At 37.9% G+C, this 18,404-nt stretch overlaps 2 protein-coding genes across 6 annotated transcripts; both read right to left on the minus strand.

Moving 5' to 3' along the window:
• Positions 1-1,150: 1,150 nt before the first annotated feature.
• On the minus strand, positions 1,151-7,658 carry bves (blood vessel epicardial substance). Of its 4 annotated transcripts, none has more exons than XM_058373291.1 (9): positions 7,518-7,658; positions 6,858-7,105; positions 5,601-5,725; positions 4,063-4,250; positions 3,720-3,828; positions 3,369-3,536; positions 3,099-3,240; positions 2,718-2,747; positions 1,597-1,723 (listed from the first exon to the last, which is right to left on the minus strand). In XM_058373291.1, exons 2-8 carry the CDS (start codon positions 7,081-7,083, stop codon positions 2,725-2,727), a joined length of 981 nt encoding a protein of 326 aa, XP_058229274.1. In that variant the 5' UTR covers positions 7,084-7,105; positions 7,518-7,658; the 3' UTR covers positions 1,597-1,723; positions 2,718-2,724. The 4 variants fall into 4 exon arrangements, with proteins under 4 accessions (XP_058229183.1, XP_058229114.1, XP_058229274.1 ...); XM_058373386.1 differs by having other exon boundaries at positions 1,599-1,723; positions 3,114-3,240; XM_058373200.1 differs by lacking the exon at positions 2,718-2,747 and having other exon boundaries at positions 1,151-1,723; positions 3,114-3,240.
• Positions 7,659-8,450: 792 nt separating this feature from the next.
• On the minus strand, positions 8,451-10,982 carry popdc3 (popeye domain containing 3). 2 transcript variants are annotated; one of them, XM_058396111.1, is made up of 4 exons: positions 10,699-10,982; positions 9,852-10,525; positions 9,155-9,263; positions 8,451-9,060 (listed from the first exon to the last, which is right to left on the minus strand). In XM_058396111.1, the coding sequence occupies exons 2-4, from the start codon at positions 10,358-10,360 to the stop codon at positions 8,815-8,817; spliced, it is 864 nt and encodes a 287-aa protein (XP_058252094.1). In that variant the 5' UTR covers positions 10,361-10,525; positions 10,699-10,982; the 3' UTR covers positions 8,451-8,814. The 2 variants fall into 2 exon arrangements, with proteins under 2 accessions (XP_058252094.1, XP_058252086.1); XM_058396103.1 differs by having other exon boundaries at positions 9,852-10,982.
• Between the last annotated feature and the right edge of the window lie 7,422 nt (positions 10,983-18,404).

Genomic DNA, 18,404 nt, shown 5'->3' on the forward strand with positions numbered 1-18,404 from the left:
TCAGGATTAAGTGTGATAAAGATCATATCTTTAATAAATTGCCCAAGGCATTTTTCAAAAGAAGCAGTAGTTTTTATCTGTAATTAATTTCACATAATATTGATTATATTTCCTAATTATATTTCTTTGAATATATAAAACTGAATTGAACCAAAAGAGATTTTTGTATGAATGTTCAAAAGACAAATACAAGAGTGAAAAGTGGCCTTCTCATCCATATTGTTCCAGAATAGTTAAACAATTTTTTCTCCACCTTGAAACACATTGAGTAATTTCTAGTATGCTGTATATTAAGTGCTATTTCAGTGCTATTTCTGCTGGTTGGTGCTGTATTTTTGCTATTACCAAGAGAAACTACCGGCCGTGTTTCCACTCACAGGAGGACATTGCTAAAACCGCCACAATGATGATTCATCATAGAATTTCGCTTTTAGCTCCCACTAAAAGGGAAAGAGCTTTTATTTCCACTGAGAGCATATTAAAGAGAAATCCAAAGTGGAAATTGTGCAGATAGTAAATGTTGGATGAAAGGTTTAGAATGTAATGCTGCTATATGACAGTTAGGGTGCTGAGTTACAACAGATACTCCTTTCACACAGCTGGTGAGCTATGAGTTGACAAACAGCATGCTGGTGGATTTATCAGGACACTTGAAGATTTGGTACCTGACTTGTTTGACTAGATTGTACAGATGAGAAGATGAGAGAGCTGGACAGACTGATGAAATCCCACTGGCACCACAATCAGCAGGTAAATGAAGAACACTTTAATGTGGAAAAATATAAATCAAAGTGAAAATAGGGTAACTTGTCAAGGAATGAAATTTAATTCTAAAATAATTGTTGGATGCCATTGAAGAGCACATGATTTTTGTTCCCATTTTTATCCCAATTTATTCACCTGCAAATTCCCAAGTTAAAGGCCTAACGTGTTTCCTCCATGACCCTACAAGATCTCAGACCCCATGACTGGCTGGTGATTACTGTCATTGAAAGGTGAGAGAGTATGCCATCCATCCCTTCCAGCCAGATCACATGACCAGTTTTGCTGCGGCATTAGTGGTATTCAAACCCATTATCTCCTGAAGATATGAACACTTTTCTGTTGCACCTCACAGGAGCTTCATGGAGACCACATGTTAATTTTAAAGAAAAATATGCACACTGTTCAGGGTGTTTAATTTTAATTACAGTACAATCCAAGTACAATCCATAGTTAAAAGAAAGCAACACGAAAAAAACAAATAAACACAGTGTTTACATTTGCTATCAAAGATGATGTGTACCAAAGTGATAAGCTAAATATGGATTTCAAATACATATTGAATTTATATCTTATATTCTTTGGAAACATTAAATGTGCCTCTTGCTCCTATTAAAAAGACATTTGTTAAGCCATTCCAGAGCAAGCACAGCCTGCGATAAGATGATATCAAGGTTTAATGACATGAATCTCTGCTTATACATGCTGACTTTTCTGTATAATACATATAGAACATGTAGGATAGTAACCTAGCCCCAAATGTCATTTCTGATCTGTAACAGTCTACATTATCTTCAAACAGCGGTCCACCAAATATCAGTTCAGATATCATCTGGAATATCATACACCGGTTCCGGGCTGTTTTGGGTGTCATTAGCTGAGTCACCTTCGAAAACATCATCTTCCGTGGCTTCTTCAATTGGTTTCATAGTTATGGAGGCCTTGCCATATGGATTATTGTCTGAAAACAAGAGTCATAATGTCAAAAAGAAGATGCATTGACAATGTTCAAATTTTTAAAGATTTTTTAAATACGTATACACCTTGTCAATTTGTAATTTCAGCCACATGCAGTTATATTAATAAAACGACTAAGAAATAAATTACATGTCATGGTTTACAAAAAAAAAATGTCCTGAATAGGCAAAGGGTTTATATACTACAAATTATTGCTAATTAGATATAGGTGTTTAAGGCAACTTATGCCAGATGGTGTGCATATACTGTATTGTGTTCACATTTTTGTTTCTGGCTGCATCATATTTATGAAAAACTGATAATTCAGTGATTTTAAGTACATTATTTCCTTAAAGACATTGTCAAGTATTTTTGGACATTTTGATATGAAAACAGAGCTCACTCTGGTCCTCAGATGCTTTTGTTATGACTCTTTGAAGTCTCACATTTCATATAAATGTAAAGCCCCTTACAAATCTTATGTATATGTTACGCTCTATTTATATTTAATACATATATATACAGCATGTGTGAATTTTGGTTAAAATCACATGGGTTGATCATTAACTTCATTAACCATACATCTTAGTGACCAGTGTATTTGTAATACAACATAAATACAATATGTAGCAATGTAACAAGTTAGAATAATTATATTTTGACCATTTTGTATAACACTCAATTTTCCGAACTTAAGTAAATACAGCTAGTTTAACAGTCATCAACACACAACAGTGAAACGCTTCATAAAGCTAAGCATTAGTTTCAATGTGTCTATGATACGTTGAGTCATAGGATTGTGGGTTGTGATGCATGATGAAGTTAATGAGGTAAGATCCATGAGAGATGACCAAATTGGCACACTTTCAGTACAGAGGGAGGCAGTTAGGAATTTACAGGGAAATGCATCAAGTCACTTGGTTACATTTCAGCTAATAACTGGGTGATTTGAGGGGATGGGGAAGAAGAAGATGGTGAGAGAAAATAAAAGGTCTTACAGCCCCATCAGGTGCGATCTGAGGTCAGAGCTAAAGGAGGGACAGGAGGAAATAAGATCAGAGAAACACTGAAACAGTAACATGAGCCCATATGGAAGGAGAAGAGCACCAGACATTCAGGTGATGGTGAGGGACCATGCTGGACATGGAAATCATTAGGTTATATAACTGAAAATGGAAATGAAATTGTGTTTCATATTTGAAAAGGAAATTCAGAAAGAGTGAGATGTAGAAGGAAAGGAAGATGTCGGATCTGGAATTGGACATATATTATAAGCCAACTGAATGTACATGTATAGTAAGTTCCGATTAGACCTGTAGCAAGATTAGTATTAGTGCTAAAAGCTGATAAGCAGGTGGTGTTAGCAGGGTAAGACTTACGAATTGATGAACCACCTGATCCGCCTCTCAGAATCTGATTAAGCACGTCATCTGTGTCACTGGTGCTGGCCATGCTGTTTCTCATCTGCATCATTGAGAGCTGGGAGCACAAACTTGGCTGCCTCTCCATCTTCTTTACTGCCTGCAAAACAATGACATCATAGAAGTAACCAGTATCAGGATGTGCATCCATGCCATGCAGATCAACAGTATCAGAGATCTATCAGAGTCAATTTTATGTGATCTCATCTATCATCATGGTCATCTTACCTTGTCACTAAGAGTGGGGTCGTTCAGGGAGTACAGCTTGTTAGTAATGTCCTTGCCGATGAGGTACCTGAACACCTCCTTTAAAAATGTGTCAGACTCCAGAAAGTAAGTCAGCCTCTCTCTAGACCAGCACAGGTATTTGCAGTTTTCCTCAGCTGTGATTGTCACCTGTGAGTAAGACGTTACTCATCACCACCATGTTACATCATTCCATAACTTTGAATTCAGCATTCAAGCCAGCGCAAGAACGACCTCTTTCCCTACACCCTCTCATGAAGACACTGCCTCTAGCTGTACCTAATTTAGATGTGGACTCAAGGAGACTCAAGGGCAGAGACTCAAGGACATTACCTGGAACTTTTCTCCCCTGTTCATCTGCGTTGATCTGAACTCAGGAGAGTCAATAAAGGCGTTTGTGTAGATGTTATGAAGGAAATGGCCACGATATGACACCTTCATTCTGTAATAAAACCACAGGTCTGCTCATGAAAGGTTATAGGAAAAAGTGTAGTGATTATAAAAAGTTACAGAAAAAAAACTTAAATGGGAAGGAAATATTTTTTTCATTCCAAAATGTGATTATTCAGCTGAAGGGTTAGATTATCTTGCACAGTTCTAGGTAATAAAATTAAACTCTTGAAGAGAGTTACACCATCTGTTTCCTACAGTGATAGCATGCTCTTAAGCTACGTACTTCCCCTTGAGAAGAATGCTGAGGCGCTCATCTACTGAGGTCTTGTCCTCAGCAGCATACACTTGGCCTTTCTTAAGGGTCTGGATGGTGCAGAACTGACCAGTGAGCCTCTGGAACAAAGCTTCACGTACATGCAGGGGTTCAAACATCCTCTTATACACTGATCTCAGCTCACGGTCAATCTTAATCTAGGAATAAAAAGAAAATGACGCATGAAATTTAAAAAAAATTCTGTCTGAAGTGATTACCCCTGAAATAGTACAAGCAAAAAAGCCTCCAATATTCCAGATTGTTTATCCACAAAACTTTATAAACGAGAGCAATGGGGTGTGATGGACACAGTACAAGATCTGCATGACATCTCAGAGGCATGACCTAGTTTTATAAAATTTCCAGAGCACAAAAATTAGCCTCAGTTTCCTGGTGACCCTGCAGCCTCAATGTACTGCATCAGTGTGGTTTTCTTCTGACAAATTACATAGTTTATAGGTAGCTATCACTTTTTGAATGATTACAGTAACCACGAATGCTGAATTTAAAATTTGTACAATACTAATTAATCCAAATGTAATTGCAAAGCACATGACTGCTGATATTATTCTAAAGAACACTGATAAAAGGCTTTTCTTTACTAACATGAAACAATTTGTATCATGCTGCAAGTTGACATTATTCAACTCTAGTTTGTTTGTGTTTAAGATTTAACAAGAGGCATTGTCACAATGCAGAGTTACAAAATTCTGAAAGTAGAGCAAAATAATGAAATAATAGCAAAATAATGCAAAAATAATGAGGCTACAGTGGCTTTTACTTGAGGAAAGAAAAAACCTTTAGGGGAATTAGAATCAAGAGAAAAAAGGGAACCCATTCTCTTTTGATATAACATTGGATAGCGTGATTTTGACCATTATAGTCATATAAAAAACTTCAGAACATATAATATAAAATGTACAAAACTATTTAATATGTACATGTTAAATAAACACAGATTGTGAAGAAAGTATTTTAAAAATAATGAAATCCTGATCAAGGTGGCACCTTTACTATACAGAATATTCTTTTTATTCTATTGAGATCCAGCAATAAGCCACTGATGCCATTGAAGCTCAAAATAATCAGTGTGTTAATTGTTTTGTATCAATACACAAACATATTTATACTGTACAATATGATCGATTATTACAATACACTGAGGAAATGAATGGGAGAAAATTGACATTGTGACATTATGGGCAGACACTAACAACCTTAATTGACAAAACATGAAGACATGACACGGTAAAAGCCAATAGTTAAATGACTGCTGTATAAAACTCAGGTGAATGAACTGATGATGTGGGGCCAGATCCAAAGCACATTCGGCTACGAGTGTAAGGAGAGGTGACAAATAAAATGACCTTTGATTTTCATTCTTTTATCTACAGCTTTGAATGTGATTATACTGTATAATGATAAAATATACCTGCAGTCAAATATAATAAGTGAAGAGCCAAGGAATTTTTTTAACCATAGAATGCACATCAGCAGTCAGTACTTACAGGTCTGCGTTTGTATAGCAAGTAGAAGAAATGCATGAAGTTGACTAGGAGAAACACAGCATTCCAAACCAACACATCCAGTGTGCACCTATACAGAGCAGCCCAGGTTATAAATAAGCAGCAACCTGCAAACAAACAAAAAGTTATGATTTATCATTTTTGGAAATACATGGCAGTTGAATTTTCAGTCTTGACGAGTTCTGCACTACAATATATACTGCATTTAATTGTTTAATTCTAAATCAAGGGTGTCTGAGATTTTCAATCCAACCAAGCAGAAGCAACACCTAAGCCTATTGAAAAATAAGATCAACTGTTTAAACAGGTGGACTCAGGTGTGACTCACATGGGAATGAAAACCAGCACCCACACCGGCCCTTTGTGGATAAGATTGGATACCCCTCATTTAGACTTAAACAGTGCCAGGGAAATAAATGCAGTATCCTGTAGATTTGTCTTAATATATTTTAAATATAGGATTTAATTAACAGAGCATGTCTGCAGTCACTCTGACATTTTGGACAATAATAGAAAATCCATGAGAAGTCTCAAATACAAATTAATTTAATTATGCTAACAGAAGAGGTATGCAATTCATTAACAACACAAAAAGTGTTTGTATGATTTAGTAGAAATCTGCAGTGTGTATGGATTCTCTGTACATTGCTCAAGCTATTTCAAAATGACTTCCTCCCAGCATGCTATCCTGTTCCCTTCCATCAGAATGAACAACAGGACAAAATCCCACTGCTCTGGTTATGACCAACTATTTTTCTTGCATCTCAGCCATATTTTGTACACATTTACAATAGTTCCTGCTAGAACACTAATCCCTGAACACATAACTCACACACTAAATCTGAATGTTTCTACTAATATTGAGGGATTTTTTTCTGTGTTTTGTCTTGCTTTTGTACTTAATGTCTTTGCATTGTGTGTGCATGTGCAATACCGTAAGTGTAATAGTTGTATTTATTATGTGTATTATGTGCATTATGCCCAATGTTCTTTGGCTACTTTAGTGCCATATTAATATCCCCTTGAACATCAATAATGTAAATATGTCAATCTCGATCTAAAATATTATTCATCTGTTTTATCTCTTTGAACATGTAATGTGTTAATGATGGAGAAAAAACAAAACTTGAGCAGCACAATGAATGTGAGACTGCAGTAAAGACATGCCAACATATTACCAGGCATGGTGTGTGTGTGTGAGCATGTGTATAGTGGCCAGCAGAGTGTGCTCAAACTGACCTGTCATCAGTAGAAGTCTGAGGAGGATCATGTGCAGGCCCACAGTGGTTGGAATGAGAAGGCCTACAACTAAACTCAGGTTGCCCAGATGGAAGAGTAAGTGATGAGCTTTCTCCCACTCCTGACAAGATGTGATATTTTCTGCCATTTCTAAGGTACCATATGTTGGAGTCACACTTAAGTCCAGTGGGATCATGGTCGTGCTTAAATCTGGCATGGCTGACATTCTGAAGGGCAATAAGCTGAAACTGAATTTATGGAAAATAGGTGAAAAAACGGCAGTTGTCAAATATATATATGTATATATCATTAAAAGCGTATAGACATTCGGGACATTGATTTGGCAGTACAGAACATTTTTATTAATGAGTCTACATTGCTCACATAACACAAATAAACGTGTCTTTTTTACTATATTCCGTCTGTCTTCCGTCCTGAGTACCTCTAAGACATGTAAGGATTTGTCTAAATTTAACAAAGCGTATTCACAGTCGATCAACAAAGCAAGAAGAATACAAAGAAGAATTTTAGATTAACACAAACGAGTGTGTGAGGAGGAAAAAGCCCGTTTGCACCAGATAAAAAGCCTGTAGTTTCTTTATTCTCTTACAGATTAAAATGCAAAAGATTACAAAGTAAAATACAAAGCTTTGCACTTACCGTCTTCGCACTCAGTTGAAAGAAAGTGTTAATAATTCGCTAGTAATTTAGGTGGAGAGAAGGTTGTGTGTGAGTGAGGTGAGTGTGTTGGTGCAGGAGAGCAGGGGGCTGCACAGTGTGAGTCGCGCATTCCAGCCTGCTGACAGCCATCGACTAAAATGGGCAAGAAGCTCACACACTTAACAACCAGCGCCGCGCCTCGTTCACGCTAATACGCAACTCAACCGCTAGAAGGCGCTCATCAAAAGCGAACTACACCCTTCACAAAAGGATGAGGCTCCTGATTATGTTTCACTATATGGTCAAACGTTTATGGACACCTGACCATCACACTCATAAAGATTACACTTTTGGGAAGGCTTTCCACTAGATTTTGGAGTGTTGCTTTTAGAATTTGGCACAAGATTAGGTATTGTTGAGATCAGTTTTGGGGAAGGCCCATATATGGGTGTGATGGTCCGGTGTATACAAAGTTTTGGCTAGATAGTGTATCTGAAGTGAGAAAGGGGAAATAGTAACCTATAGTATGGGCAATTTTTGCATTATGTAGTTACTTGTTTGTGTATTTTTATGACTGTTCAGGAAATCTTTCTTTTTCTTTATGAATTCACCATATATAGACTTAGAAATAAAAAAAAGAAAAAGAACAATTAGAATCCTTAAGAGATTATTCTTCTGAGGATAACTTGCATGTAGATCACAACAGTAGAAACAGTCCCAACTAGAACCTTTTCAAAACAATGGCCTTATTCTTGGGACCCATTAAACAAACATGTCTGAAATGCGACAAATGAAAATCAGCACCACGGTCAGCTACACAATAAAACGGAAATGATGTAGCAATTTATCAGGAAGTGTTATCAGGAAGATCAGGAATCTGCCCATGAGTAATCAAGACACGATGAACAAAAGTTGATTACAAAATCTCCTTTATTCTGGAATTCAGATGTGCAAAAGCATTAGCTAAATGCCGTTTAGACAATCAGCTGAGAAGAGCTATTCAAACATAGGTCAGTGATTTAATAAGACACACATATATAGCTAATAATAGCAAGTGTAGGCAATTTTTTACTATTATGCAAATAACAGAGAGAGAATGCATGAAAATTAAGCTTGAATTTTAGGCATGGATAGTGTATTGAACATGCGACATGAGGACTTTTGTACAAAGGTGAAAAGGGGGAGTCTCTGGGATATACACCTCCCTCGTAGACTTCCTTCTTATTTCCTTAAGACTTACTTTCTCCTGAATAATTGGGAGGACATTCTAGGCCATTCTAGTGTCAAGGCGAGTTTTTTAACTGTTGTGTGGTTTTTCTAACGGTGTCTGCGGCGTGTGACAGAAGCTGGGTAAACGTAGATCATAGCGGAAGCCGTGTGCGTCCAGCGCTCTGTCGTTCAGAGAGTATAGCTTATCGGCGATGTCATTGCGCACCACTAGCGCAAATATCTTTGCGATATAGCGGTGTTTGGCAAAGAGCAGATATAACTTCTTGCGTCTCCAAGCGACATATGTGCAGCGATCGTCTGCTCTTAGTGTTACCTAAAAGAAAAGGGAAGAACAATAAAGCAGATGTGAAATGACAAGAACGCGTTGCCTTATTTTGCGGGTTATTTTTTATTTTGTTTCGGCAAACCTGGAAAACTCCCTCCTCCGACGGTCTGAGTGAATCCCATTCAGGTGAATCCAAGAACTGGAAAGGGTAGATATAGTGTAGAAATTCTCCATTCACTGTAACACGGATTCTGTTGGAACAAACACGTTCCTTATTGACTCTCTACAAAAGTTCATTATGATATAATTATATAATCATTATGAAATAATTCCAGGTCCATATCCAGTGACGAGCGCAAAGTGAGTGATTAAGTCACACATAAAAGATCAGGAGACTATATATTGTAAAATGACAGTTCTTACTGAAATTACACTCTCGGAAATAAAAGTGCCATTCTCCTTGTCATTTGTATCGTCCCATTAAGTGTAAATCTTTTGTTTCTTTAGTATGTATCTTGCACCTTTAAAATGATTTAAGGTACGTAAGACCATAGGTTTTAAACATGAATTAAAGGTAAACCATGTGCACATTCTCAACTAAACACTATACGGCGCAAACAATATAGCCTTGCTGTACCACTCCAGAGAAGTAGGAAGGAAAAGTACCGTTTGGTACCTTTATTTCTGAGACTGTAGCGCTCTTTGAGGAACCTTTCATATCTCATAAACAAAGTTACTAAACTTCCACTTTCAAGGGTTATGTTGATGAGACGATCAAAACCATCCTAATCAATGTTTATCAATGTATAGAGTGTTGAATTATGGATGCCCGTATTTACCTCCCAGAGAGTAGAACAGACAGTTTATCTATAGGGGTTTTGCCCTCCACTGCAAAGTAGTGTTCTTTTTCGATCGTATGGATTTCCTGCTCGCAACAAGAGACGATCTTGCCGAAGTGACTGAGAGACACGCCCAACTTTTTGAACATGCATCCATAGAGATCCTGGAAGTCCTTATCAAAAGTCACACTCCGCAGGCGGTATGCGACATGGACGACTTGAGCAACAGAAATAACAAACAGGACAAAAGCCCACGAAAACGAGTCCGTGGTGCACGGATTGGACCATGCCCAAATGGAGTAGCACAAAAAACCGAGGGACATAAAGCTGAACATATAGATCAAGCCGTAAAATCCACTACCTCCCATGAAGCCTAGTACCAGGAGGATATTAGCGAGATGAAAAACGGATCCTTCTGGGTCTCTTTTCCATTCTGTGCACAACGGATGTACCAGTGACACCTCGCTCGAAGTAAAGTTATTCTGCTCCAAAAAATGAACAGATTCCATAATCCCACCTGTTTAAGCGCAAAAAGATCCTGTGCCGTAAATAAGATCCTGTGCCAAACAATGTTGCAGGTGTCTAGTCCTAGATACAGGTGACTACTCCAATCCTTCTTAAAGCTTACTAGATCAAACTGGGAGGGTTAATTTGTTGAAACAATCTTAATAAATCTGCAAAACACAGAAAAAAAGGATTCATTAGAGAACGTTAGTCATGTTCCCACCGGAGCAGTGCTTTGTTGGCTTAAGAAGAGCACTCTCAGAAATGCTTTCCCAAAAATAACCACTGGGAAACGTTAGAGCAACGGGTTACATATGCTGACATCGCCAACAGAATAACCTACATTATGTTAATAAGCATGAAAAAGAAGTCCGGAGTAGCCTTTACGCGCGCAATATGTGAAACTAGTCTTGAATAATCTGTCAAAGCCTGAGCCACTATGCTTGTTTTTTCTTAAATCGCCGATTAAAATAGACTAGGGTCTATGTAATATAGTAGACTACTAAAATCGTCTCCGAGGTCCTGGTGTCTGACAAATCATCATCGAGAAACGGATCCACCTTCAGAGAAAGAAAGTTAGACAGAGAGTCGGTCGCTCAGTTTTGTCGTTAGAGATCACATGGCAGCATGTTCACTTCCCCTAAAGTGCGCATGGAGTGTGAACGGACTGCACGAGCTAGGAGTTCTCCCATTAATTAGGCATGAATCACTCCGTATGTGCCAGTGACATTTGCTCAGCACTGTTTAGGAGATAAATCAGTGTCAGAGAAATAACATTTTTAGACTAAAATAGCTTCCCTGTTCCTTGTAGGTTACCTGACAGAGGAAGGTGACTTTGGTTGAGTCTCAGTTGAGCTCACCTGAATGAGAGATTGGGGACAAGCCTTTGCTCAAGGCCCAACAACATGACCTATATCTCATAAAAATAAGACCACGTTTTTACTATATGAAATCTCTGTGGAGTATTGCTTGGTATAGAGTAACAAAAAAAAAATGCCACAGCCATCCCCAGACGTTTATGGGTCTGCTCTACTTTACTTCAGTACATTATATATGTAGAATAATACAAACATGCATGAAAATTGTGTTTGTTGGACTGTTTTGTGAATGTGGAAGTATCTACTGTGCAAAACAAACATGAGCTTCAAGAGTAGGCTGTCCTTTGGCACTATCTTTATGCAGGATATCAGATACCCAACACATTTATATATAGAACCAGGGACCAGCTGTCTGCTTGTACATTTGTGTGTGTGTGTGTGTGTGTGTGTCTGTGTGTCTGTGTGTGTGTGTGCGTGTGTGTGTGTGTGTAAAGAGAAGGAAAGTAAATAACTTGATGAATATATAAATAAAAAATCAGTACATTTTTGTAGTAGACATCATAGTATGATGTTTGGCAAAAAAAAAATATGCAGTAACTGTCTTTAAGCACCATATTCATAAAGGAATTATTTGAATGTGGCTAATAAACCTGATAAAAGTCTGTTTTAGTTCAGCGTACTTTAATTTAACAGTTATGAAGCAGCCATTGTGTGAATTCAGAACAGCGGAACTAATTAAAATGTGCAGAGCATGATTGAGGAATTCTTCTTTGTACTTACTCTCCTCTTCAACCCTCCAAGGGAGGAAGAAAGAAGGTTCAACACACACCCTGGCAGTTATACAGAATTTCCATCACATATAATGATATGTTCATTTGTGTCTTACTAATATTTCCAAGTCTTTCTGTTATTCTACTGATAACAAAATGAATTTGACACTTTATTTACATGCACAGAAGGGTATAAATTGTAGGTCACATAAGTCATTCAGAATTCACCAAAGCACTGACTAACAAACCATATTTGCTTTAGGCTTAAGTCACTATAGTACTAACAAGCACATTGCATGGTGACCCTGCATGCTTTCTTGTTAGCTTTATATATATGATAGACCTTCTTCCCACTAAACCCTTTTCACAGAAGCCCTACATACCATACACATACAAAATAGCATGTATATATGCATTTATGCCTAATAATTTTCTTGATGCTTTACTGTGCTTCTTCATATAGCAAAAAATCTGATCAAAATCATCTCTCAGATGAAAATGCTTTAGAAATATGTACAGTGATTTGCTGCCATGTTGTGTGATTGACATCAAAAATTCTTTAATGAGTTGCTTTAAAAGCAATGGCTGAAGAGTGTAAGAGTGTAAGAGTGTCATATAATTTTAGAGGAAAAACTCTAGGTCATTTAAGCGCTTCTTGGTTATCTCTCTGAAAGAAGCTTAAAAGTTTTATGTAGGAAACAACTAAGTTTTTCTCAGTTAACAGTTTGGATTGCCATGAACTTTTAATCATTCAGAGAAATCCTGAAGGGTTCTATTTATTATTACATATTGTTGTATTACACCTTTTAAGAAATCTAATTCCTAGACATCAAAACATTTAGGATCCTACTGGAATGTACCTGACATTATACTGTTACCATTTGCACAATTCAGGCTGTATTTGGAACATTGTAAACCAGATACTAGAGGAGAGGAATAGCTTAGTGATTGATTACCAATGACTGAATTAGACAGCGATATCATAATTTAGCCAAAAGACTTGCAATTCAGGCAAAATTTATTTACATTTTTTACATTTATTGCATTTGGCAGAAACCATTATCCAGTCCTATTTTTATTTGATCTCATTTTTATACACCTTAGCAGTTGAGGCTTAAGGGCCTTGCTCAGGGGCCAGGCAGTGGCAGTTTAGTGGTGCTGGGGTTTGACCTAAGAACATTGCAATCAGAAAAAAATCACAGTGTATTTGCAGAACATGATCTTTGCAATGGCTCTCATTTTTTGTTTTCCAAAATTCTGTTAAAATGCTTTCAGCAACGGCCTCAAACAAACTCAGTTAATATTTGAAACAATAATATAGCAGAACTGCTAATAATAAAAAAATGACATCTGTTTTAATAACTGTCCCATTATCTCTGTACACACTTTGTAGAAAATGCCCCCCCCATCTGATAAACAAACATATGCACACACACACATTTAATATCCTCTTTTATGTTAGCTATAGCCTGGCAGTTATTCACATCAGTGAAGTGTGCATCACATTTGGGAATCAGGGTTCAAGGAGGAAATGAAAGACATGTAAGAGAGGGTAAAAAACACTGACAAAATTGAAAATAAAGAAAACATACCTGTTTTCTTTCTAAACAGAAAAAAGCTACATTTTATCTGTCCTGTTTTGTCATACAGCTCAGCAAATATTCAAACCCATTACTGACAGTGGAGTGGCACCCGCTAGACACCTCTGTGGTTGTGGGAAAATTTACAGGAGCCTGAATGAGAGACTCACCCTTGATTAACTTCTAGTCAGATTTTTAAAAACATTTACTTGCAAGATGTTGAACTATTTGTGACAGCCTTTTTGGACAGACTTAATGAATTGTCTATTAGAAATGGCAATCCGTGTGAATTCTAGCAATAAACCCTAATATATGCTATTTTCAAATTTTGGTTGAGGTGGCATTTTTTTGGCATCTACCCTCCAGTTACATATAAGATAAACAGGAATTTACTTACTAAAAGTTGGGATAATATTGTTACATACACCCTTGTCGTATAATTTAGGAATTCAAAATTAGTGCAAAGTAACATCAAACAATATGTCATAATTTCAGAATCTACATGAAATGTCATAAAAATGAGAGATTAGTGAAACATATTGAGGAAGAGCAGGAAGACTTTTGGAGATGGTTAACAGTTGCATTAACAGTTCAGAATAAAACCTACACAATGGTGTAGGCTTTAAATGGTGAAGTTTGGTATTAATGTTCTGCAGCAGGAATGATTTCATTGTTATAGAAAAATATCAGTGACAATCAAGGGGAAGGTGTACAAGACAGTGGTGAGACTGGAGTGGAGAGACAGTGTCACTGAGGAAGAGACAGGAGTCAGAGCTGGAGGTAGCAGAGCTGAAGATGTTGAGGTTCTCTTTGGGAGTTACAAGGTTGGACAGGATTAGGAACAAGTACATCAGAGGGAGAGCTGTTTGGGGGACAAAGTTAGGGAGGCCAGATTAAGATGGTTTGGACATCTTCAGAGGAGGGAGAGTGAGTATATTGGTAGGAGAATGTTGGACATGGAGCTGCCAGGCAGGATGCAAAGAGGAAGGCCAAAGAGGAGGTATATGGATGTAATAAATGAGGATATGAAGCTAGTGGGTGCAAGTGTTGAGGATGCAGAAGATAGGGATAGGTGGAGAGAGACGATTCCCTGTGGTGACCCCTGAAAGGAAAATTCGAAAGAAGAAGAAGAAGTAGGAATGATTTCATTGTAAGAATATAGACTAATCCACATTATGTGTAGTGAAATTTCTAAGAGGGAGATCATTTAATTTGCATCATTGTGATGAGTAATGTTCACCAAAAACACACCCCGCACACACTCCTACAAACAGTGTGAGCCTTTAGTTTATATAAAGTTGATTTAACGTTAATAAACCAGGGTATCCACTTTAATCATCATTAAAATCACTCTTAATCACACTGAATCAAACAAGAGATGTCCATGGCTAAGCAATTAGACTATTCGTGCTTTGAGCTGTGAAGGGCAGCGGGGGTGGTGGCTGGCTGATTGATACCACACATGACGCATGAGAAGTGAACAAGGAGCACTCTACAGGACGTCAAGGATCACTCCAAACTCACCAGCTCTGGCTATCAAAGACTCTGAATTCCAGGAGGCTCATTTTCTATGCAAAGGGCAAACTGCTTAGATAACAGTCTCTTCAACAAATATAAGAAGATATATTACAAAGACAAAAAGCTAATTAAGCTAGCTAGAGCAATGCATCTAATATATATTATCAATAAAGCTATAACACATATGAAGTGTTCACTCAAGAAGCATTCAAATGAATAAACACAATTTGCTGAAATAGCAGTCTTTAAAAATACTCTCTAGCAACCCACAAAATGTATCAGCTTGGTCTTTGTCCTAATGTCCGCAAAAGAACTTTGTCTGTGTTATGTGTAGCAGCTCTGGTCTAGGAGGAACGTTGTTTCACTTCACTGTGTACTGCATCAGCTATATATGGTTGAAGTGACAATAAAGCTTCTTTGACTTTGACTTTGAGAAATCATAATATATTTTGGCAAGGCTTAGAATGGCTACAATTATTTAATAACTATGCTTTTTTAATGTACATTTACATTAAAATATTTGTATATATGGACTACGAAGGGGGTTAGAAAGTTTTACTGGCACCTCTGGAACATTTGCATGTTCTCTCTGTGCTTTGTTTCCTACTCCATAAGTAAGTTGTTCATTGTGTGTGTGTGTGTGTGTGTGTGTGTGTGTCCTGTAATGACTTAGCATCCTAAGGTGTCCGCTGCCTCATGCCCAAAGTCCCCTGGGATAGGCTCCAGGTTCCTTGCAATCCTGTGTACAGACTTTGGATAAACAATGGCGATCTAATTTCTGTATAACCCATGCCACCTAGTGGTTAAAATAAAAAGTTCCACATGTTTTTCCCAATTTGTTTTCAATTCAAGATTCAAAGAACTTTATTAATCCCAGGGGGAAATTCCTGTGCCATGTTACAGTTGCTCTAATAAAAATAAAAATATAAGAGAGAGAGAGAAAGAAATATATACACTGTCCTATAAACTGTAAAATAGAATAAATAAATACAAATACTGTACAAATAATAGTGTGGAGCTGTAATCTTGCACACAAGGATTGTAAATTGGTGATCATTTCAACAGGTGATAATGGTAATGTTGTATTATACATGATAGAAAATGGTGAAACTGTAATGTGCATGAACGGACTATAATTACTATAGCACCCATTATTATTTATTGCACATGAAATTGCACATGAAAATGTCCCAACACTTAAAGGGAAGAATTGTACAGTTTAATTGCCACAGGGATGAAAGATCTCCTAAAGCGCTCCATGCTACACTTGGCAGTGATCGAGCTGAATGTGCTCTTCTGATCAACCAGCACAGTGTAGTAGATGAGAAGGGTTGTCCAGGATTAAATGGAGTTTTGACAGCATTCTTCTCTCAACAACAACATGAACTGGGTCCAGCTCCATGCCAAGTACAGAGTCAGCCCTCCTGATTAGTTTGTCCAGTTTATTTCTCTCTGCCACCTTCATGTTACTTCCCCAACAGACCACTGCATAGAAAATGACACTAGACACCACAGACTCATCGACCATCCGCAATATGGTGTTGCAGACATTGAAGGACCTGAGCCTCCTCAGAAAATACAAATTACTCTGTCCTTCCTTGTAGAGTGCTGTTAAATTTAGTGTCCAGTCCGGTTTGTTGTCAATATGGGCTCCCAGGTATTTGTAATACTCAGCAATCTCAACTTTCTCTCCAAGGACAGACAAAGGAGAGTCTGGGCTAAAGTCCAATACCAGTTTTGTAACAATTAATATCTCACTTCATTTACAGAGGTACAATAGATAGGCCATCTCCTCCATTACTTGCTCGTGCGCTCTGTCACTCACAGTTATAGCATCATTGCGTTCTTACAGTGAGGGAAAAAATTATTTGATCCCCTGCTGATTTTGTACATTTGCCCACTGACAAAGAAATGATCAGTCTGTAATTTTAATGGTAGGTTTATCTGAACAGTGAGAGGCAGAATAACAACAAAAAAATCCAGAAAAACACATTTCAGAAAAGTTATACATTGATTTGCATTTTATTGAGTGAAATAAGTATTTGACCCCTTTGCAAATATGACTTAGTACTTGGTGGCAAACCCTTGTTGGCAATCACAGATGTCAGACATTTCTTGTAGTTGGCCACCAGGTTTGCACACATCTCAAGGAATTTGGGCCCACTCCTCTTTGCATCCACTACCCATTTTCAATGCCCTGGCTGAAGGAAGGAGGTTCTCACTCAAGATTTGACGGTACATGGCTCCGTCCATTGTCCCTTTGATGCGGTGCGGTTGTCCTGTCCCCTTAGCAGAAAAACACCCCCAAAGCATAATGTTTCCACTTCCATGTTTGACGGTGGGATGGTCTTCTTGGAGTCATAGGCGGCATTCCTCCTCCTCCAAACATGGCGAGTTGAGTTGATGACAAAGAGCTGGATTTTGGTCTCATTTGACCACAACACTTTCACCTAGTTCTCCTCTGAATCATTCAGATGTTCACTGGCAAACTTCAGATGAGCCTGTACATGTGCTTTCTTTCTATAGCAGAGGGACCTTGCAGGCACTACTGGATTTCAGTCTTTCATGGCATAGTGTGTTACCAATTGTTTTCTTGGTGACTATGGTCCCAGCTGCCTTGAGATCATTGACAAAATCCTCCAGTGTAATTCTGGGCTGATTCCTCACCGTTCTCATGATCATTGAAACTCCATGAGGTGAGATCTTGCATGGAGCCCCAGACTGAGGAAGACTGACAGTCCTTTTGTGTTTCTTCCATTTGGGAATAATCGCACCAACTGTTGTCACCTTCTTACCAAGCTGCTTGGCGATGGTCTTGTAGCTCATTCCAGCCTTGTGTAGGTCTACAATCTTGTCCCTGACATCCATGGACAGCTCTTTGGTCTTGGCCATGATGGAGAGTTTAGAATCTGATTGATTGCTTCCTTCCTTGGACATGTGTCTTTCATACAGGTAACGAGCTGAGATTAAGAGCACTCTCCGAGAGTGCTCCTACTGTAATCTCAGTTCATTACCTGTATAAAAGACACCTGGGAGCCAGAAATCTTTCTGATTGATAGGGGATCAAATACTTATTTCACTCATTAAAATGCAAATCAATGTAGAACTTTTCTGAAATGTGTTTTTCTGGATTTTTTTTGTTGTTATTCTGCCTCTCACTGTTCAAATACACCTACCATTAAAATTACAGACTGATCATTTCTTTGTCAGTGGGCAAACAGACAAAATCAGCAGGGGATCAAATAATTTTTTCCCTCACTGTATAGCTATAGATTCTCAAATTGGATCCTGGAGTCTGTGTGGAGTTTGGTTTCAGCATGTATTTCTTCTAGGTTATCTAGGTTTCTTCCAGCTCCCAAAAAA

The sequence above is a fragment of the Hemibagrus wyckioides genome, linkage group LG01, assembly GCF_019097595.1.
Source record: "Hemibagrus wyckioides isolate EC202008001 linkage group LG01, SWU_Hwy_1.0, whole genome shotgun sequence".
NCBI classification, from domain to species: domain Eukaryota; kingdom Metazoa; phylum Chordata; class Actinopteri; order Siluriformes; family Bagridae; genus Hemibagrus; species Hemibagrus wyckioides.

Bases quoted from the DNA above. Each gene is read 5' to 3' on its own strand.
- bves (XM_058373131.1), bottom strand. From the start codon at position 7,083: ATGTCAGCCATGCCAGATTTAAGCACGACCATGATCCCACTGGACTTA. The intron at 4,251-5,600 runs GTAAGTACTGAC...TTTTATTCCTAG, and splicing joins TGCTATACAAACGCAGACCT to ATTAAGATTGACCGTGAGCT. The intron at 1,724-3,098 runs GTAAGTCTTACC...TCTTGTTTTCAG, and splicing joins ATCAGGTGGTTCATCAATTC to ACAATAATCCATATGGCAAG.
- popdc3 (XM_058396111.1), bottom strand. From the start codon at position 10,360: ATGGAATCTGTTCATTTTTTGGAGCAGAATAACTTTACTTCGAGCGAG. The intron at 9,264-9,851 runs GTAAATACGGGC...TTGTTCCAACAG, and splicing joins TCTGTTCTACTCTCTGGGAG to AATCCGTGTTACAGTGAATG. The intron at 9,061-9,154 runs GTTTGCCGAAAC...CTTTTCTTTTAG, and splicing joins CGGAGGAGGGAGTTTTCCAG to GTAACACTAAGAGCAGACGA.